This window comes from Chelon labrosus, assembly GCF_963514085.1.
Source record: "Chelon labrosus genome assembly, chromosome: 4".
Classification (NCBI taxonomy): domain Eukaryota; kingdom Metazoa; phylum Chordata; class Actinopteri; order Mugiliformes; family Mugilidae; genus Chelon; species Chelon labrosus.
This window is the reverse complement of record NC_140340.1, coordinates 8,610,646-8,632,416: the sequence shown is the minus strand read 5'-3', so window position 1 is coordinate 8,632,416 and position 21,771 is coordinate 8,610,646. Positions and strand designations below refer to the sequence as shown.

The following is a 21,771-nucleotide window of genomic DNA, read 5'->3' as shown; positions in this document are numbered from 1 at the left end:
CCTCCTTTCCCTTTCTCCTCTTCACATTCCCCCTCAAATGTATATTTATCAGCTGTGGATTGCTCTGACGTTGAAATCACACTCTCACTCGCTGCTGAATCAATGGGCTTCTCAGAAGCAGCTATATAAATTCACTAGCCGCTAATGATCAAGCTTAGCCTTTAAGGGGGAGCCACTTCTGAGAGGAATCTTGTGGGGCGCCAAATGTCAGAGTGCTTTTTTCATGTGCAAATTCATATTAATTATCTCTAGAACATCAGTGGAGGGGTGGCAAAGGCCACCTGCTTTGATTTTATAGTTCAGTCTCTGCTATAGTGCCGGAGGAAGTAACCCTGCGTAGAGTGGATATCATTTCTGTAATCACATGTGTTTCTCAGGGCCGTGATGGACAGAAAGGGGATCGTGGTTTTGCTGGACCTGTTGGTCCCGCTGGTGCCCCTGGATCTCCTGGACTACCTGGCAGCATTGGTCCTCCTGGACAGGTGCGAGGCATGGTGATACCTGAAAAATAAGGATAATTGTATTCTTAATAATATATTTTTACTATAACATGTACTCCCCCTTTATTGTAGGTTGTGTACTTAAAAGGTGCTGAAGCAGCTCAGATCCCAGGTCCACAGGGGCCTCCAGGAACGCCCGTGAGTGTGCACGTATTATCAGCAAACTGATGTTCTTATTGTGTGCGTGATGGACTAAATTGTTCCGGCTGAGAAAATGAACGAGAAAATAGCACCTTTTTGAAAAACATCTCAGGAAGTCAGCAAAAATGTTGCACAACGTGTTGAGCTGTTGACGTTGTAGAAGCATAGAAGAAGTAAGTAACCCTCATGCAAATTTGGCAGATGTTACAGTCTCCATCTCTCTGAAGCACCTAATATGGACATGTCTGTGATCAAGATGCATGTGTTTTAAATGAATCGTATATCATGCCTTGCCTTCCTTTGCCCTGTTTCCTTTGATATTTGTTGTGACTCAGGTACTGGAAACATCTATCAATGTGTTGTTTAGATGCCTGCATCACAAATGTAGGACAAACTTAAAAGACAAACCAAATACACCAAAGTCGGACAAACAACCATCTGTGCAGCATGTAAATTGCACTATTAATTACCTTCTCGACCGGCACGTTGCATAATAACGTACAGAAGTGGTGTATGTTTAACTAAATATCACAATCTCTTCAGTGGATCAGCCTCTCCTGTGGTCACGTTATCCCTAGCAGCAATCACCCTTCCTTCCTCCCTGGGATCAGTGATGTGTGCTTTATCTACGCCTGTTTCAATATGCCACCGCATCCCTCCTTCTCTATCTTGATGTTTTTATTGTCTTTGCTCCGTCCTTCAGGGGGTTCCTGGAATCCCGGGAGCCGCGGGGGCCCGAGTAAGTAGTAGCTGTCTTAACCGATCTCCACTCGTTTTCAATCAGCAGCTACTTAGACCGTGTTTGACCTTCTTCTTTTTCCCAGGGCGAGAGAGGTCCACCTGGGCTTAAAGGTGACGCTGTAAGTTGCGCTCTCCTTACTGTTGTGAAAGTGTGACGCTGGGGTTGTTCCCCGTGTTTTGCGGGCGTTGACTTCTTGATATCCTGTTATTCGTAGGGAGACCCCGGAGAGGACGGGGCGCCGGGTAAACCTGGAACAGCAGTGGTATGACGTCAGGATCGTCACCTGTAATGGAATCCCTTGTTGTCCGTATTTTTTTTATTTCTGCTCTGTTTAATGATGTTTCTGTGTTTTTTGTCTTACCAGGATGTACAAAAAGCTCTGGCAAATCTTGGTATTCAGGTAGGTGGACAGAAAGGTACTGGATGTGAACATAGTGTTATTATCTGGGATGGATGGATAGACTAATAGAGTTCTTACACATCCTCTGTTATGGCTATATGTGGTAAAAATGTTATCATAATGGCTTTGCTAATTAAAATATTCTGTCATACGTCTCTGTTCAGCTGTTGTATTTGCTTCAATTTTTAATCTGTAGAGGTGAATTCTTAAGAAGTAGGGTTTAATTTGAGATTTCGCAGACAGATAATTAGTGCCGACACTTTCGAGGCTCTTCTATTTCTTATTTCCCGTCCTCCTTGCAGGTGTCCGATCTGAAGGTGATTGTGGACAAGAAGGACCTGGTATTGACTTCTGCGGTGCCAAAACCAGAGAAAGGTGAAAAGGGAGACAGAGGTGAATCTGGACTGAGAGGACCATCTGGTGCAGATGTAAGTGTGGCGGCTGGATGATGCGACTTTCATAACAAGTTCAAATCGGAGGGGAGGGAGGGGGAGGGGCTTTATTTTGATGTTTACTACAATGCATATTTAACGAATCCTGTTGTGCGCCAGGGTCCTCGTGGTTTTTCTGGAGACAGGGGACCTAAAGGGGACCAGGGGGAGCGAGGACCTGCGGGACCAACCGGGCCTCCGGGAAGAGCCATTGGAGAACGAGGGCCAGAAGGACCTTCGGGGCCCGCTGGAGAGCCAGGCAAGCCGGGGATACCAGGCGTTCCTGGACGAGCCGGGGAACTAGGGGAGTCTGGAAGACCGGGAGAAAAGGTGGAGAGGAGAGTTTTGTAAATAAATGAGGATTTTTTTATTTTATTTTTTTCGTGGACTTAACATGACACTGACAATATCATGTTCAACTGTGTTTCAGGGGGAGAGGGGAGAGAAAGGTGACAAAGGTGAATCTGTAAGTGATCGTGTTCGAGTGAGGTAGCCGACTTCCATGCTTTATTAAGATGTTTTCACGGTCAACTGAGAATTTCTTTTTGTTTATCAGGGAAGAATTGGATTTACAGGACCAGCTGGGCCACCAGGTCAAAAGGTGAACTTCTAATGATTGTTGTAGTATAACTCTTGTGACGCAATGTTTAGTTAATAAGGGGTAATCGAACAGTTTAAAAGACATTGGTGCTCTTATGCACTGCAGGGAGCGTCTGCAGAATCCGTACTGGTTGGTCCCCCTGGGTCCAGAGGTCCTCCAGGACTGGTTGGACAAAAGGGAGAGTCTGGTGCTACAGGACTACCTGGACCCAAAGGAGACCAGGTATGGTTTAAATAATTAAAAACCTAATATTAATATCTTATATCATACCGTGCCTTTCTTATTACAAATAGACTGTTTTAATATGTCTTGCAGGGTTTTGTGGGACCTCAGGGTAATAAAGGAGACAGAGGTAATCCTGGAGAAAAGGGACGCGATGGCTCACAGGTAAGCCGAGCCTCGGATAGCGCAATTGTTTATTTAAGCTGTGACATTTGAGGTGTGAAAACGATTTGTGGTTTCATGTCAAGCGACAGAATGTGATTTGTAATTCCAGGGAGTACCAGGAGAATCTGGAAAACCAGGTCAGGATGGGAAGCCGGTAAGTGGAGAACCTAATGGTGGTCATGTTATAGTTCTGATATCAATGACGCTGTATTTTAAGATTTCAAACTTCAATAAGGTGCATAAAATAGTAATAACTTGTGTAAATTTGTAGTAAATATTTATTTCAGCAGACTTGGTAAGTGTGTTTTATTTTTTCTTTAAAGCAACCATATATACCTAGTTAATAATATAATCTGCATACTAGTTAACTGCATACTTGTTTTTAACGATTCCCAGTGCTGTTTGATCACAAGACTTTTAATCCTCAGACATACTGCACTTGTTTACTTTTTTGAAAATATGAAACCAGTGAGACTGCCGGTCCCATTAGAGGACACACTGAAGTTTCAGCTTTTCCCTTAAGGGTACAGTTCACAGTGATCTCTAATAACCCCAGCCACGTTGTTGGGAATTTCTGTAAGTCATGATTGCTTGTGTGAGTGCAGTTAAGGAGAGAAGCACTTCCTCACACGTTTTGTTTTCCTTCCCTGCATTTCTGAGCAGGGCTCAGCAGGGCCTGCTGGTCCTCGAGGTCAACCAGTGAGTAACCAGTAACTGCTTTTAGGCTTGAACTGCAGAGTTAAACTGCGGGATTGGCTGCGAGCACAAAGCCTACGGAGCTCTCTTTTTTTTCCCCTCCTTGGGCCGAGGCTTCATAGATCCTTAGATAATAACCTTTTGCAGCTGTGCGGCTAACAACTTACTGTCTGACTTCCTCTCTCCCCTCATATCTATCCTTTTCCTTTTTTGTGTTGTTTGTTTCCCCCTTTCCAACTCTGTTCTTCTCCCACCTGTCCCCTCTTGCCCCTTCCGTCCTCCTCTTTCCTTTTTCTTCCATCTTTTCCAGGGCTTTCCTGGGTTCCCAGGAGTTCTAGGCAGACCGGTAGGTTTTCTGCTGCTGGCTGGAATTCTTGAGCTCTGTAGTAGGGAGGGGTGGGAAAACCGGTCGCTGTGTAAATACAAACAAGTGGGAGTGGACCAAAGTCAGCAGGTTGCCAGTGGGCTGTAGATTAGACAGCAAGTGACTTCAAAGATGTATATGGATTTAACAACAAGAGAACAACCCATTATCAGAACGCACAAACTGCCATGTAGCTCTCAGGCAAATTTCACTGCTTTGATTTTAATTCATTTGTACTGGAAACGCCTTTTGGGAGCTGAGCTCAGGGATGAGAGTCAGACCTCGATGGGTTCCTCGTGACATGTGTGTGTCAAACCTAAGATTTACATGTTGGAGTCAAATTTTTAAACGTGTAAAGCACCAAAAAAAAAATGTGTTAATAGATGAAAGGAACTCGGCTGATGTCCCAAACTGGAACTCTTGCCAGGATTCTGTTTACAATAGCGAGGCAAATACTAAATTGGGTGCACTCCATGAAGTACCATTGTCAAGTCGCTCAAGTCTGCTTATCGTGCATGCAGCTGTGCCTGGTGTCTTGTCTGCTTATCCCCTGAACAGCGCTGATTTTTCAGAGCTTACCATGCAAGTGTCTCTTTGTCGTCGTTGTCGATTCTCTGTTTCGTATTGTCCAACCTGTTGTCGTGAGTCAGCCGTACGTTTATGCATTTGTGTGTCCACTTATGTATTTAAAACTGAAGCTCTCGTCGAATTGTCTGTTTGTTGTTATAGCTCCATGTTGTCCATTGTTGAGCACAAAAGTCAATGCTCAGTTTTTGGAACATATTTATGCATAAATATGTTAATTAAAGGAATAGTCCTACATTTTGGGAAATGTCAAACTGTTTTTTTGACATGCTTTCTTGCCGAGCGTTAGATGAAAATTTCTCCGCCATCTGTTCGGTGCATATAAAGTCTGACTGCAGCCTGTTAGCTTAACTTATTGTCAAAGGCACAGATATGCTTGCTTCCTGTAAAAGGAAAGCAGATATGCACCTGCTAGTAGACAATATCTGTTTTTATAAAAAGGGTCAGATGCACAACTATTTGTTTGATAGGTGCAGTGACGTCCTGGAGTTTTGTCATTACTGTGTTCTGAAACCTGATGGGTTTTTCTTAATGACTCAAAATGTTGCCTTTGCAAGCTTTGCAGCCGGCTTTTATGGATTAGGCATAACATTATATTTAATGATAAACGAACAAGTGTTCTTCCTATTTTCATTCTCTGATTAACTTAAACAATATCATATAATACGCTAACAATGCTTTGGACTTGAAATGAAGAAGCAAGCAAACGTCACACCTGGTATTAAAGAGATATGCGTTCACATGGTGCATCCAGACTTATGCCAAGTCCGTGCAGGGAGTCATATCCTAGACACACAAGTGGGTATTCTCGCCTAACTCCCGACAAGAACGGCACTGAGATTTTCCAAAATGCTCCTTTAAGACGAGGCCAGTTTTTGTGCTGTTTTACATTTTTCCCTTTCTTTTTTCCTAACATGACTTTGCTTTTGATTTTACTTACAGGGAAACCCCGGAGAGCCTGGCATTAGGGGTCCAACTGTAAGTATGACCCGCATGAGAACGCGCTCACAGATTTTTAACAGCAATTAACCGTGGTTGTTAATATGTTTGATGGCGTGTTTTAATCAGGGCCCCATGGGTCCCAACGGGCTGCCAGGTGCACCAGGTGTGAAGGTGAGTTCACTGCATTTTCAGCATTTATTTTATTTTACATACTACGTGTATAAACTTTGTTGTCGCTTGCTGCAAAGTCATAAAAGTTGCCTTTCTCGCAGGGTAATCAAGGAGAAGCAGGCATTGGTGTTCAGGTAAAACAGCTGCAGTGGTATTTTTCATGTTCTAGACGGGATATTCAGTTGCCTGTCACATAACGGTCCAGACACTGGAGATGTATAAAGGATAAGCAATCTGTGAGTTTATTTCTCCTCTCTGCAGGGTCCTCCTGGTGCCCAGGGAAGCACAGGTCTGCCAGGACCAGCAGGTCCTCCAGGAGCTGTGGTATGTGTTCTCATAAATCACAGCTTCCCTTTGAGGGAAAAACTGCTTTTATGTTTTCTTGTGAAATTCATTGAAAATCTCCCGGTGTGTATCAAAATGTGTTCCTTCACAGCACTGTATTTATTTCTCCCTGCAGGGTCCGCAGGGTCCTCCAGGACTATCAGGGCAGGTGGTAAGTATGCAGTCCTGCTGCTGCTGCTGCTGCTGTGTGGGGCACACAGAGGAAGTGTAAAACTGAAGAAAGGTTTTCAGCCAGAGGCATTTCAGCTGTAACTGAAAATGAGAATGTAATTAAATAAATATGCCCTGACATCAGTACCAAGGTTTCATTGATAAATGGCAGCTTCAGGCATTTTTTTTTTCTTGTGACTGGCCCCAGTGCAATTGATTTATACCATACTAACTTTTTATTTTATTAAAATAGCCGCCACAACCAAAATTTCTACCATTATTTTAAAATTTTCTCTCCGACATGTGTTGTAAACTGGTAGCTTGCTTAATAAGACCTCACCTTTGTTTTTGCTTTAATAGTTATAAAATTACACATGAATATGATTAAATAAATGAAAAAATTTATACATATAAATAAAGTATGTGGTGCTCCTCAGGGTGAATCAGGCAAACCCGGTGTTCCTGGAAGAGATGGGGTGCCTGGGAAAGAAGGAATACCTGGATTATCAGGAAAACCGGTATGTGTTCGTGTTGTTGTGTCACGTGTACATCCACTGTGTTGCTTCTATTAAGTCTGTTTTCTTCCTCAGGGCATTGTTGGACCTCCAGGCCAGCCCGGATTAAAAGGGGAGCAGGGAGATAGTGGCCCTCCGGGGAAGGTGAGAACATGCTGCGTTCACTGTGCAGCCTCTGGTTGAAAGGATGCTCAATGCAGTTGGTTATACTTTCATCAGATGTGATCCCAGCAGCACAATGGTTTGCTGTATGAAGTCATCAAAAACGTCCATGAGACGGCTGAAGGAAGCTAGTAACCACGGAAACAACACTAAGTGGTTTGTTTAGTTCGGAGTCTTTGTTCAGGGGGCAGTGGTCGGGCTGCTGTTGCCTTCATCCCAAGTGGTACTTTACATTTCCGTGCAGTTTCTACTCTACTTAGAATTCACCAAGTGCCCTGCTGGTTGTGGATTTTATGTTGCATTCAGCTGCCACGTGTTTCAACTGCATCAGTGTGAGCCATGAGGCTGTGGTAACATGGCCATAAGTGAGAAAAGTTTACATAGAAAGGAAGAACAGAAAGTTCCAGAGTCCAGAGTCAATGCACTGTCAGGGCAGTTGTCAGTTTTCGGTCACTCAACCCGGAAAGTGCAAGTGGCAAGAACAGTCCCTAAAACAGTAGTTACACCAGATAACTATGGGCCTGCTGTTGAGTGTTTTGTGATGTTTTGCTAATGCAAGATGTTCTACCTGTGCACAGTGTCTTTTGACATTCAAAGGCACTTGCTTTGCCAGTAACTCCGTCTCCCTCCCTCTCTAAAAACAAAAACAAAAAAATGAGCCCATCACAATTGTGAATTTCAGCTAAATCCTTGCTTACATTTATAGATAATTGCCTTGAGTGTGGTGTTGTCGTGAGTCAGCCGTACGTTTATGCAGTGGCGTGGTGGTTAGCACTGATGCCTCACAGCAAGAAGGTTCTGGGTTCAAATCCATCGGTGCCTTTCTGTGTGGAGTTTGCATGTTCTACTTGTGTCTGTGTGGGTTCTCTCCAGATACTCCAACTTCCTCCCACCGTCCAAAGACATGCTCATTAGGTTAATTGGTGATTCTAAATTGTGCATGTGAGTGTGAACAGTTGTCTGTCTCTCTGTGTTAGCCCTGTGATAGACTGGAGACTGCTGGGGACAGCTGGGACTCTGCGAGTTCTGTTAACAACTGAACCAGTCTGACTGCTTTGGATTTTTTTTTTTGCATCAATTTGTATTTTATTTTTTTACCATCTTATCCAAAACATTTTAGCTCCTAAACCCAATAAAGTCCCGTCCATAAACATTTGAACAGTTTCACATTTTGGACTGAGATTAAGGGACTCATCTGTTAACAATAAATTTCCCCTCTTTACCCTGAAAAAGATCTTTGGTTAATTTGTTCCTATATTTACTGTTGTTGTGCAGCAGAGGCTCTGAAATCATCACCAGTGTGTCCAGGCAATAATGGGACCGCCACAGTTGACAGATTGGCTTTGGCTCTTTTTTTTTTTTTCCTCTCCACACTTTGTCTCATTTCGAGAGGCAGATTTTTGTTCCATTGCGTCATAGAACTTTGTTCCACACGCTGTCTTTTTCTATGTTTTATGAACGGCAGTCTTCCGTTTTTTCAAGGATCGCCAGAGTTTGCATTATTCTGAATCCTCAATGACTCATCCATTAACAGAAAGCAACCCTGGCTCAGAGGGTAGCAGCATGAATGGGATATGCCAGCCTTGACATTTATTAACAAAATGCATAAAAAAGAACAAGTAATGTGTGTGGATAGTGTGCTCCTGCACAGTCTGCTTGCTGAGAGAGAGTGAAGAGGCATTTAAAAGCCTGGTCATGTCCAATTCTTCAGACACAATTCTATTTAAATGTTGCGGTATCGCTATCTGAATCCTGGAAACATATTGTCCTTTCGGTAAATACGGACAATTTCCACACCGTGTATCAATAGAAACGCGTCAACACTATCTGCTGTCACACATATTTCTCGAGGGGACAGTTCTATTGAGCAGAGCCATATCACCGACTACGTTTGAAATGTTTGAAAACAAGAGTGAAGAAGCCATGATATCTGAAAATGGATCTGACATCTTCACATCTGAGCCCTTTTAAAGAATTCATTCCACTTTAGGAAGCAGTTCAACAGCTGAGTCTTAACTAAATCTCAAGAGTGAACTAAAACGTCGTCCAAATCTGCTGCCACATAGCCTGATCGGGAATGTGAAGGAAATCTGAATAAGACCTTGCATACAGTCCCTAGGACTTCAAACATCAGTTGAATTAGTGTTTGCACAGAAGTGTCTATATGAAGCAGTCCAACTACGCACATACAGCAGTAATACAGTTCTTTATCCATGCAGAAACTTTAGCTACTGAAACGCCTTAAACTGAAGGTGCAACGAAACCGCGTTTCATTGAACTAATCGGCTTAGTTGCCACCAAAGTATCATAAGTTACATCATGCATCTATAGAATAAACTAGCTACAGCATAAGGTTAACACTTGATAACTGCCCCATCCACCTCCAAGCCGCATTATTGGTTGGGCTTCTTGAAACAAACAAGACAGGTACACAGACCCACCAATGGATGTAACAGACGTCATCGTTGTCATACACAAAAGGGTCAGGTATGAATTACAAAGACACAATAAACTAGAAATTAAGTGACCTGCTGTGTGTACTGTGCAGCCTCCGGTTGAAAGGACGCTCAGTGCAGTTGGTTATACTTTCATCAGATGTGATCCCAGCTCCACAATGCATAAAGTTGCTGTATGAAGTAATCAAAAACGTTTCCGTGGTTACTAGCTTCCTACAGCCATCTAATGGATAACGCTAAGTGGTTTAGTTCAGAGTATTTGTTCAGGGGGGCGTGGTCGGGCTGCTGTTGCCTTTATCCCAAGTGGTACTGTACATTTCCGTGCAGTTTCTACTCTACTTAGAACTGACCGTGTGCCCTGCTGCTTGTGGATTTTATGTTGCATTCAGCTGCCACGTGTTTCAACTCTGAAAGACCTTAGTTAGTACATCAGTGTGAGCCATGAGGCTGTAGGAAGTAACATGGCCATAAGTGAGAAAAGCTTACATAGAAAGGAAGAACAGGAAGTTCCAGAGTCAATGCACTGTCAGGGCAGTTGTCAGTTTTCGGTCACTCAACCCGGAAAGTGCAAGTGGCAAGAACAGTCCCTAAAACAGTAGTTACACCAGATAACTGTGGCCCTGCATTCATTTCTGTCTAAACACATTTCTGCTTCTGCATACTCAAATGAGGACCCCAGCTGTTCAGTTCCGACCTGGCAAAACGTTTTGCTGTGCTCTGTGACTTGTGTGTGGTGAGGTGAAAATGCTGTATATTCGTTTAAATCTTCATATGTTGCACCTACTGTAGATTTCCAGCATAAACATTTCTTGCGGCTTGTTGGGTATTTTTCGATGTTGTGCTAATGCAGTGGTTCCCAAACTTTCTCTGCTGGGCCCCCCCCTGTTTTCAGACTCCATTGTAGTTTATTTCACACATTGTAATTGATACAAACCTCACTTTGGGAACCACTGTGCTAATGCAAGAACTTCATCTTGTGCAAAGTGGTGTCTTTTGACATTAAAAGGCGCTTGCTTTGCCAGTAAATTAGTCACCCTCCCTCTCTAAAAACAAACTAGAGTATGCTACTGAAACGCCTTAAACTGAAGATGCAGCTAGCATACCTGTCAAGTATCCCGTTTTGGCCGGGAAAGTCCCGTATTTTACCCTTCTTTCCCGCCGTCCTCCCGTATTAGTATTTTCCCGTAAATCTCCCATATTTTAACATGCGTTATTAAAAAATAATAATACCCCGGACCGAGTAAAAAAAAAAAAAAATAAGTAAAAATATTCCCAACCTGAGCTCTGTCACTAGCCTCGCGATAACTGCCACCTGCAGTAGCATACTACAGGTAGGCCTACTGTAGATCGCGATGGTAGTGCGGGTAGATCGCGTGCCATTGAATTTTTTTTTTTTTTTTTTTTTTTTTTGATGTTAGTCTAAAACATGTATCCATTGCAACTCCAAAACAAACAGCAAGACAAACCTTCATCTTTATTTTTACTTTATAGTTGCAACATGCCCTCAGTTCAGAGGCACACATCCACAGCCACGCAACAACTCCAGACTACCGTCTTTCTTAAAGAGACAGCGCTATTTTTCTAACGGTGCAGTGCTCCAATTTTTCTTGATAAAAATAAAAACAAAGATGGATAGAGCTTTTAACACTGTAACAACTATTAATATGACAATTAAAAAAAAGAATGTGTGTATATATATATATATATATATATATACATATATATATATACGGGTAGATCACTTTGACTTGGTCATTGTAAAAGTAGCTCGCAAGCCAGAAAAATGTGGGCACCCCTGATATAAGGGATACTGGAGCTTGGTTGGGGTGGTGGGACTGCTTGCGGCGGGCGCCGGAAAATTTCCCTTATTTTTAAATCCAAAACTTGACAGGTATGAGCTACATCATAAGGTTAATACTTGATAACTACCTCATCCACCTCCCGTGCGTTGTTGATTGGGCTTCTTGAAATAAACAACCAGAGCAGACGGGTACACAGACACACCAGTGTACCGATGTAACAGACTTCATCATCATCATCATCATCCTCCACAAAAGTGTCAGGTATGAATTACAAAGACTGAATAAACTAGACGTTAAGTGACACGTTGAATTGACTTTACTGAATGCCTCCTCTACAGTAATTCCTACCGCTGACACTGGCTTATCATTGCTACTTGACATTTCAGTCTGTACTGAGCTGAATGCAGACTTCAGTAACTTAATAGTGGTGTGCCCGCCTTGAGGGTGCCGATTCTGACAATAAGGATCTCAATTAAGCCAAAATTTCCTGACAGAAAAGGTCACTCACACATCTGGCTCATCACGTCGTCGCAAATGCTTTCCATATTTCAATGATCCCTGATTAATGGTTCAGTGCACAACTCTCCTTTGATGCTATCACATGAACTTATTTTTAAGAAACTGGTGTTTCTGCTGTTCACATGCTACACTAGAGCTCCTCACGTGATACCATGCAACTTTTGACTGCTTCTTTATGTTTAAAGTTTGCCTTCACAAGTGGTTCTGTAATATTTTAAGGGCTGTTCTCTGTAGTTCTTGTCTACTTACTAATTTCTCTAGTATGTGATCATGTACTTTTTGCTTCTAACATAATTATGCTCTTAGCTTTTATAAAGGCCACTGTCCTTGAGTGGTGTGTACATTCATAGAAATAGAAACGCCTCCAGATGTACATGGTGTGTGAATTTGTTCAGTGGCTCAATTGGAAAGGAGGTAACAATTCAGTCTTGGGAGTGTAAAGGAGAGGCGTAAAAAAAGTTTTCCTCCAGAGACCTAAAACTTGCTTGAGTTAAGTAAACCAGTCCACTGCTGCCTGCTTTTTATTTCCTCAAACTTGCACAAGTTAACAATTGCGTTTATGGTGCATTATCCTAAATAACTTAAATATTTAATTTATAGAAAATATTGAGAAATACTTACCGTTTGTCCATCAGCCAGTTACGCTATAAATGAACTAAATTCGGTTGCATTGAGAACTCTGAAGAAGATGGATTTGCTGTGTCCTGACTCGATACAGTTTGCCAGTGTTATAGTTTTATCTGCACTGTAAAAATGCGTGCACATAGACGGGAAGAGGTCCCCCGTCACTATTCGCCACCAGGCCAGCTGTTTGTGTTGTCGACGCGAGTCATGACGCACGTCTCGAACAAGTCCCGTCAGGTTCAGGACCTTGGACAGAGCCACGGTGACGCTGGCACCGAGTTCAGCGGTTTGATAAATAACCAGACGACACTTGTCCATCTGCTCGGAGTCTGTATCCATCATTTGTTGTCACACACGTCTTCTCATCACTTCAGAGGACATTGCATTAACCTACGGTGACACTGTCTTCAAGCAGATTGAAATCATGCTCATTAGAGATTCCAACTTAACTGTTTTGACTTGTGCAAAGTGGTTCCTCTGCTTGCTGTGGTGCATTGGATCTGCTGGAAACATACCAGTGGAAGAAGTTATTATTATTATCATTTACTCTCTAAAGACTTCATAGAAAAGAAAAAATCTTGAATAATTCGGCCACATCGAGTCCGTCTCTTTCCTTTTTTTTTTTTTTTTTTGCACACTGGTTTGAACAACTTCTTGCTGTCAGATTCAGATTAGGAAAACTTAATTTGTCATAAGTGAGCAGCATGATGTGTAATTACAAGACACTTTTAAGGAATAAAAAACAAAAAGAACTATGCCAGAACTGTATTAACTATCCAAACTGTCCATGGAGGGTGTAAACAGGGCTGTTGCGAATAAAGCACAAATGTAAACAGGAATTACAATGATTATATACTTGTGTTATGTATATTTATGTTATTGCAGAGGTAGTATGGGTAGTTCCATGGGCCAACTGGGCCTTTCTGTGTGGAGTTTGCATGTTCTCCCTGTGTCTGCGTGGGTTCTTTCTGGGTACTCTGGCTTCCTCCCACCGTCCAAAGACATGCTCATTAGGTTAATTGGTGATTCTAAATTGGCCGTAGGTGTGAGTGTGAATGGTGGGGCAAACACGTATTAATTCGAACAAGAGACGAACAACCTCTTCAAATGTTTACAGTGTTTAACCTCCCAAGATTTTCCTGTTCAATGGATCTCGTTCTGATTGAGGTGATTAGATGAGACGTTTTTCTTTTGACGTAGCTGTCGTTCTGATTATTGGCAGAATACCAGAGGTGATGTGAATGTAGTCTATACACTAAAAGCGAATGATTTATGATTCCCATAAAGCTGGCAAGTCCACAGATTTATGTCGCCACAACATATGTAATACAAGTGTGTATATACACACACTGACACATGGATGAATGGACTTTGAAAACCAGATATGTTCCAAACTTAAAAAAACAAAAACAAACAGCCACAAGCCTTTTTTTGGTGTCAATTTGTCAGTCCAAGTCCAGCAGGTGGGCTTTCATTTAATCATGCTTGTCAAGAGAAAAAAAAACACCTTTGCCTTTGATCACAAAGTTAGAGTAAGAATATCAGCATGTTTTAAATCCACCCTCAGAGCTTACTACACAGTTTAATAAGCATATTATTCATGCACGACTTTTTAAAAAAGTGTGCGAAAGACTTTCCCCACCAAGGTGGCTACATGTTTAATCATTCTGAGTCAATGCAGTGCCGCGATAGTGCATTTGTTCTTGCTGAAAACGTTAGGGCTCTCCGTGTTTGAGAGCTTGAAAAGATAACAATTGATCTGATGTGACTCTTAAATACCAAGGCTTTTAGGGGCGCTGTTCCATCTTTTCACGAATCATAACACCTGCAGGGCTGCACTGGTAATTACTGTTATTTGCTTCATTTTTCTTTTTTCTGCACAGTCTGTGGCTGGACCCCCCGGACCAAAAGGAGAGAAGGTGAGTGACTGCTATTTCCATTAACGTGGAAGCAGCTGCTGCTGTTTCTCTCTGCAAAGTAGAACTTAGTTGCTGCATTCGTCTGACGGTACTCTCTCGGTTCTGGCCGACGCAGGGTCTTCCTGGTCAAACGCTGCCGGGCCCAGCTGGAGAGAGAGGTCCCACTGGTGAAAAGGTGAGTCTCGCTGTCTGCCGGTCGAACACGAGGCAGGCTGAAAATGTTAAGTGCTCTTCCATTAAAGTTGTATGACTGAACGTATCGCGGCTGTCATTCAGGGTAACCGGGGGGACAAAGGTGTTGCAGGCGGCAAAGGAGAGAGAGTGAGTAATATCGCAAATCAGAGCATCACGTGTACTTAATGTTAACATGTTTACAATGTGTTATCTGCCATCGCACTAGGGAGTAGCAGGTGAACCAGGAGAGCCCGGAGAGAATGTAAGTCATGAGTTGCTGCTGCCTGATTGTTGTTGTATCATGTTTTTTTTTTTTTTTTTAAATAAATGGGCTAATGTGTTACTATTGTGTGGATATACACCGATCAGCCGCAACATGAAAACCATTGACAGGAGGAGTAAATTGTGACAATCCAGTGTTCTGCTGGGAAACTTTTGGACCTGGCATTCATTCATGTGGATGTTACTTAGACATGTAGCACCCACCTAGACCAGACCAGGCACCCCCACCCTATAGCAATGACACTCCTTGATGGCAGCAACCATCCCCAGCAGGATGCAGCCTGACACAGGCACACACACAAAAATGCTTTAGGAACAACTTAAAAAAAAAAACAACAACATGAAGAACAGCACAAGGTGTTGACCTGGCCTCCAAATTCACTAGATCCCAAACTGATCAAGTATCTGTGGGATGATCCACAGAGGTCCTTTCTGTTTTAGTGTGATTAAAGTCTCTAAACCTTCTATCGGAAAGTCTCAGCTGTAATTGAGTCCAATCTCTCTTTTGTGAGAGGCTTTGATCATTTGTCGTCTTTGATGTGAAACCTCAAAATCTGCTTTTATTTTTAACAATGGAATTAAAAAACGTAACATAAATCTGTAAGTAATAGGTTTCTGTTTTCTTTCCTGTTATTTGTTATTGGTACAGATATTCAAAAATCAGTAGTAAAGTTTTCTTTTCACACCACCCTTTTCTTTTTTTTTTTTCATGCAGGGGGAACAGGGATCTGCTGGTCCAAAAGGAGATAAGGTGAGTTTTTGTCCCATGTTTTGATTATTTTCCTATCAACAAACCCGTACCACTGAGAGGATAATGAGAAAGTGTGTTTTGCAGGGTGAGAAGGGCATAGGAATGGCAGGTCCTCCTGGTCGGGTTGGGCCCCAAGGTTTAAAGGTGAGTAACAGCATGTGTCGCAGCACAGGATGATCTATGTTTTCATTTTTCTAATAGGACCACGTGGTTTATCTGACGTGCAACCGGATAAAATGTGCTAACGCATTTCAGGGGGACCCGGGGCTTCCTGGTCCAGCTGGTCCTCCAGGACCTCAAGGGAAGTCCGGGGATGCTGGGCTGACGGGTGTGAGAGGAGAAAATGGACAGCCAGGACCTCCTGGACCCCCAGGGGAAAGGGTCAGGGAGCTGCCGATATTTGTTTTTAAAATGCATGCTTTTAACCTCAATTAATTTCTCTGGCTGGATTTTCAACTCTTGTTGTGTCATTTTCAGGGTGTCCAAGGCTTTGCAGGCCGTGTAGGCAATGCTGGCGCTCCAGGTCCTGCTGGACCTCCTGGACTGGCAGTGAGTTCCTGCTCTTATTAACCTAATTATAATGGTCTGTAGCTAAGTTCTCAGGGCTTCCATATCAGGACTGACTGGTCATTGCGCTGGTTTGTCTGCTGACCAAGTGAACATTTTCTTATAAACAGTCCATCTATTGTGTTATGGAGTACGGGTCAGACATTCTGGTCCTGTCTATTAATGGTTACTTTTTCAAGAAACACCTGCGGTCCATGCGGAGTAAGTGGCCACGTATATTCAGATAATAAAATTCGCATTTTCTTCCATTATTGTCAAAAACAAGCCAACAGAAGCTGCTAGTCCGTGTTAATGAACGTATTCCTGTGGATTGTTTTGCCTCCAGCTAAGCCCCGCCCACTAAAAAACTTAATCATGTTTACTAACACAAAAGGGGACTGTTCTATTCAGTTGGATCTCTTGGTTAAATTTTGTCCTGAGGCAGTAATGGACAGTAAAGCTATGTTCAAGTGACAAAAGTTACAAAAACGGCCAGGTGTGGCACGCTAAGTTTGCCTCGGTTGATTGTTGACAGCGTCGGATGTCTTCATCCGTTTAACTGGTGAAACGAACGACTGGATGACGCGTCACTGTCATTAGAAAACAGAAAAATGAAGCCTAGAGCATCTCACCTGTCACACAGCAGCAGGTGTTGGCTGTCGGTTTATAGGATGGTATTACCAGCCTCCACTGAACATGACTTGTACCCTGAGTCTTTTTTTTTTTTTACCCGTGGTGTAGCAGCAGCAGCATAATGATTGGGTGATTTAAATAATCAATGTTTTTTTTGTTTGTTTTTATATTTTTAGGGTACTCCTGGTATTCCTGGGATCAAAGGGGACAAGGTGACTGTCAAAGCCGCCCTGTATAGTATTTCTGTCGAGCTGCATGAACGTTTAGGTTTTTTTTGTTTTTTTTTTGAAGGGGTACTGATATTATTTCTGTTGCCAGGGGGTAAATGGTGTTGGCGCTCCTGGTCCCAGAGGAGAGAGAGGAGATCCAGGGCCCCGAGTAAGACATTGATTACACCGCCGTACCCTCTGTGTGTGAATTTTTGGCGAATGTGCACACTTCCTTTTAATCTGTCCTCTCTTAGGGCGAGGAGGGTCGAGCTGGTGTGGACGGGGAGAGAGGACCAACGGTAAATATCAAGCATTTCTTCTTTTATTTTTCGTTTAATCTAGATGGTGCGTGTAGAGGAATACGCAGGTCTTTACTCATACCAAGGACACAGTGAAAACAATAATTTTACTCTCTCACAGTGTTGAAGCAAGGCCTCAGATCTCGTAGCTTTTCACTTAATGTGATGTCTTGCCAGCAAAAACCTGTTTTGAGGTAGAAACGTGCATTTTTTTACTGTGGAGCCACATGTGATGTTGTGTGTTTGTGTGCCGATCAGGGTCCCTCAGGGCTTCGTGGAGCTCGGGGAGAGAAGGTGAATACTGGCCAGGCCTTTTCCCATTTCTATGTGTCATCATGCTAGCTGCGTTCCCCTGAGCGCTCAGCTCACGTAAAGTGGTGAATTAAATTGACACGCTTGAATGAAATGTTTTACTCTCAATCCTTTTTTTTTTTTCTCTCTCTCTCTCAGGGAGACGGCGGGCTGCAAGGTGACAAAGGAGAAAAGGTGTGTGCATTTTAATATCCAATACGCTCCGCTACCAGGCAGGTTCTGTCTCTGTCTCGCTTGTGTATTTGTTTATATTTGTGACAGAGAAAAAAGTGCGGGAAGGTGGGGGGAAAATAAGACGTATTATGTCGGCGGCGGCTGTTTTGAAAGAGCTCTTTCAAGAGATTTATTCTGCTGTGAGCGGGAGGAATATATGAATACACACAATGTTAATGAGCTGTGATGGTACAAGTCACTGAGTGTAAGACGAGATAGCATCGTGTGCTGGTATCTTTGGCTTCGGGGGGGGGGGGGGGGGGGGTGACACCAGATGTTTACAGATGTACTGTCACTTGCAGGGGGACACTGTGCTGGTGGGAGGACCTCCTGGAGAGAAGGGCAACAAAGGGGAAACGGTCAGCGAACGCTCCTTAATGCACCATCACTATTTAGTCGCTTTTGTTCTGAAAGCACACGTTTGGGTTTTTTTTTCAAGTTTTCAAGGATTTTACGTTTTGTTTTGTTGTTTTTTTCAGGGCGACAGAGGACCCAAGGGTGTACAAGGAGAAAAGGGATTGAAAGGTCAAGAGGGTCCACCGGGGGAGCAGGTAAATTTGTTAATAGCAAATTAATGGATCAAGTCTTTACATCGCTAAAACGACATCTTTGGCGGATGAACTTTTAGATTTTTAATAGTTTAAATAACTTATGTTTTGTAACTATTTTTTCTTTCATTTCTTGTTTAATTTTACACTACAATCTGTACAAAAATCCACCCCATTATCCTCAACACGGTAACGAAGGAACGCCTCGAAGGAATGTCTGGCATGTTTGGCACAAATAGCGACTTGCATTCAAGTATGAACTGATTAGTATTTAGTTGTTTTTTGGCTATGGTTCAAGAATTCAGATACTAATTACGACACAAATTCTTATAAATATCTAATTGGATAAGTAAGACGGCATTTTATATTCGAAATGTAAGGTCCATTTCGCTGTAAGCTCATTCTGTGCTCCACAATCAACCATACTGGTATGACCTCTGACAGGCGGTGAATGGCACTGATTATCTCATTATCATGGGATATATTAGGCAGCAAGTGAATATTTTCTCCTGAAAGCTGATGTGTTAGAAGCAGCAAAAAATGGACAGGTGGAATGATCTGAGTGACTTCAATTAACTGTGATCATTGGGTCATTGCATGCCTCCATAACTTAACCCTTTATGGGGCAAGGAACCATATTTGGTAACTTCCGCACACGTTTAAAATCTCGTCCCTGTGCCTCTCAGTGAGGTGGAGAAGCATGTGGTTTTCATCCAGCCACTCGGCGAAGATCAAGGCAACGTTCTCAGGTCAATTGTGGTCTGCAAGCTCCACCTCTGCATGAACGTTGAGCATAACTGCTTTATTAAGTACCATGAAGAAGAGGCCTGATGTGATAATGTGTATGTTGACAAGTGTCTGAATCAGCACTTATGTTCTAATGGTCTAGATACATGTTTTTTTTGTACTACTTAATGGCAAGGAACCACATATGGTAACTTCAAATGTCAAAAAGTCTTCTTATGCCCTACAATAACACGGGTTAAAAATAAATGACCATGGGGTGTCACTTTACAATATTTATATTATTAATATATAACACAAAAAAACTAAAATAAAAAAATAGGAAAACAAAAATCTGTATGCACAGTATTTACAAGAATAATTAACGATAATTAAATTGAATATTAAAAATGACATTGCAATAAAAATTTAATTAATTCACAACCAACAACCACGTGCAAAATGTGCAGTAACAGTAAGTCCAGTCCAGTGTCGTCTCTCACACACAGATTGTACAGACTGATGGCTTGAGGCAGGAAAGATTTCCTCGAGACAATTATTATTATCTAAAGACAATTATTAATCTAAACAATGATGAGTTGGTTCTGCTGTAATTTAACTTCAATCCCCAACTGTAGTGCAACATCAGAATCATGCCATTTAAATTAGATTCAGTCATTCATTTTCTGTAACCGCTTGCCCTCTGGTGGGTCGCAGGGGAGGCTGGAGCCTATCCCAGCTGAGGGGGGCACACCCCGGGACAGGTCTCCAGTCTGTCGGCTAACACAGATAGACAGACAACCATTCACACTCACATCCAATTTAGAATCACCAATTAACCTAACAAGCATGTCTTGTCACGCAGACACAGGGAGAACGTGCAGACTCCACACAGAAAGGCCCCAGTCGGCCTGGATATGAACCCAGAACCTTCTTGCTGTGAGGCATCAGTGCTAACCACCACGCCAATTAGATCCAGATGATCAAAAAAACCTAAATGAAATGTGATTTTATTGATGTTGCAGATGATTAATATTCATATTTGTGTGTGTGTATTTGACATCAGGGTCTGAGGGGAGAACCTGGAGAACGAGGATCTACCGGGTTCCCCGGCGCCCGTGGCCCTGGTGGACAAAAGGCATGTGACACAGTCCGTGGATGATGATTGTGATTAAATAAGCATCACCGCTGATAGCAGAGTCAGTCAGTTGTCAGCGCAGGTAGTAATTTTACTTCTATAATCTGTAATACTGTTTCATCTGCACAGGGCGAAGCGGGCCAGCCGGGAGTACCTGGAGAATCGGTCTGTGCTGTTCTTTCATCCAAATACAGTTTCTTCATGTTCTATGTGTGAATGTCTCTCTTTAGTGGAGAGAAGCAGGGATGATTTGTATTATTATTTTTGTCCTTCTAGGGTTTATCTGGAAAGGATGGTCTGGCAGGACGAAAGGGGGATAAGGGAGAGACTGGCATTATAGGAATGAGGGGAATCAAGGTATCTCCTGCGTCTGTGTGTGTGTGTGCATAGACTTGAATTTGTACGTTCTGTGTAGTTTTGTTTTTTCTTTTCTCAGGGGTGGAGGATGACAGTCACAGCTCCATAACGGCGTAAAATTGAAATGATTGCAGAGGATTAATGCAAATAGTGTCACACATATATGCAGAATATTTCCTTTTAGTCCACCATTATGATGATTAATATCTAGAAATAGGGATTTTTGCTCAGCCTGATAGACATTTTCCACTTCATTTATTCATGGGGATCGCTCAGCCAGTGAAATATCAAAGTGGACAGAGACAGAGTTGTGTGGAGGCAGGCTATGCTTCTGTATTATTATAACCTTTGATTCATTTTCAAATCTCCAAGAAAGGTACAGCAGGAGAGGTATGAACAGGACAAACACAGGAAATAAAGACAAGAGCCCAACTGTCAGCCAAATATCACTAAAGCTTTTTCTTATCTGTTTACTGGAAGGACTGTCACGCTTGTTATCTATGTACTGAGTCATATTTTAATTAAAGTGAAAATGTAGAGAAATGAAAATATGCAGGGATCGTTTGTGGACTTCTTGAAAAGGGGCTCTGTAATAGATGTATGTGTTTGATTTAAAAATATAAGTTTAGAGATATTCTAAGCCAAACTCATTTTAGTTCGGGGACCACATACAGCCCAATTTGATCTCAAGCGGGCCGGACCAGTAAGATAATAGCATAAAAACCTATAAGTAACAACAACTCCAGACTTTTTCCGTTTGTTTTAGTGCAAAGAAGAACAAATAAATTAGGAGAACATCTGCATTTAATAAACTATCCCTAAAAAATAAAATTTAAGTGCACGTTGCTGTCTGCTGTTTAGTCCCACATCTCAGTGTTGTGTTCTGTCCACTTCTCTTACTAAAACAGTGGACAAATTAGGGATAGCAGTTATTTTCATGTATGTAATGTGGGCCAGATTAGACCCTCTGGTGGGCCGCTTTTGGCCCGCGGGAATATGTTTGACACCTGTGTTCTAAGCTATCGGCAGCGTTTTATCTTTCCTTTTCTTTCTTTATTTAATTGTTTTATTTAAAAAATAAAAAATTAAAATATATATAAATACTTCTAAATCACTCAACTGGAAGAGACATTA

The 21,771-nt window shown here is 42.3% G+C and overlaps 1 protein-coding gene across 2 annotated transcripts in view; it reads left to right on the top strand.

The window, feature by feature from the left end:
• The window catches only part of col7a1 (collagen, type VII, alpha 1), a 57,066-nt gene that overhangs the window by 31,648 nt on the left and 3,647 nt on the right, over positions 1-21,771 (top strand). For both annotated transcript variants that reach the window (XM_084543731.1, XM_084543730.1), the window contains exons 67-105: positions 378-482; positions 573-638; positions 1,345-1,380; positions 1,466-1,501; positions 1,598-1,645; positions 1,748-1,783; positions 2,086-2,211; positions 2,335-2,544; positions 2,645-2,680; positions 2,771-2,815; positions 2,921-3,037; positions 3,131-3,202; positions 3,312-3,356; positions 3,866-3,901; positions 5,790-5,825; positions 5,916-5,960; positions 6,062-6,094; positions 6,222-6,284; positions 6,421-6,456; positions 6,893-6,973; positions 7,046-7,114; positions 14,417-14,452; positions 14,568-14,627; positions 14,729-14,773; positions 14,853-14,888; positions 15,624-15,659; positions 15,744-15,803; positions 15,915-16,040; positions 16,137-16,208; positions 17,015-17,050; positions 17,157-17,216; positions 17,302-17,346; positions 17,605-17,640; positions 17,797-17,832; positions 18,174-18,230; positions 18,351-18,422; positions 20,209-20,280; positions 20,410-20,445; positions 20,557-20,637. In XM_084543731.1, the coding sequence (XP_084399857.1) occupies positions 378-482; positions 573-638; positions 1,345-1,380; positions 1,466-1,501; positions 1,598-1,645; positions 1,748-1,783; positions 2,086-2,211; positions 2,335-2,544; positions 2,645-2,680; positions 2,771-2,815; positions 2,921-3,037; positions 3,131-3,202; positions 3,312-3,356; positions 3,866-3,901; positions 5,790-5,825; positions 5,916-5,960; positions 6,062-6,094; positions 6,222-6,284; positions 6,421-6,456; positions 6,893-6,973; positions 7,046-7,114; positions 14,417-14,452; positions 14,568-14,627; positions 14,729-14,773; positions 14,853-14,888; positions 15,624-15,659; positions 15,744-15,803; positions 15,915-16,040; positions 16,137-16,208; positions 17,015-17,050; positions 17,157-17,216; positions 17,302-17,346; positions 17,605-17,640; positions 17,797-17,832; positions 18,174-18,230; positions 18,351-18,422; positions 20,209-20,280; positions 20,410-20,445; positions 20,557-20,637 (2,379 nt within the window). The remainder of the gene's footprint in view (positions 1-377; positions 483-572; positions 639-1,344; positions 1,381-1,465; positions 1,502-1,597; positions 1,646-1,747; positions 1,784-2,085; positions 2,212-2,334; positions 2,545-2,644; positions 2,681-2,770; positions 2,816-2,920; positions 3,038-3,130; positions 3,203-3,311; positions 3,357-3,865; positions 3,902-5,789; positions 5,826-5,915; positions 5,961-6,061; positions 6,095-6,221; positions 6,285-6,420; positions 6,457-6,892; positions 6,974-7,045; positions 7,115-14,416; positions 14,453-14,567; positions 14,628-14,728; positions 14,774-14,852; positions 14,889-15,623; positions 15,660-15,743; positions 15,804-15,914; positions 16,041-16,136; positions 16,209-17,014; positions 17,051-17,156; positions 17,217-17,301; positions 17,347-17,604; positions 17,641-17,796; positions 17,833-18,173; positions 18,231-18,350; positions 18,423-20,208; positions 20,281-20,409; positions 20,446-20,556; positions 20,638-21,771) is intronic.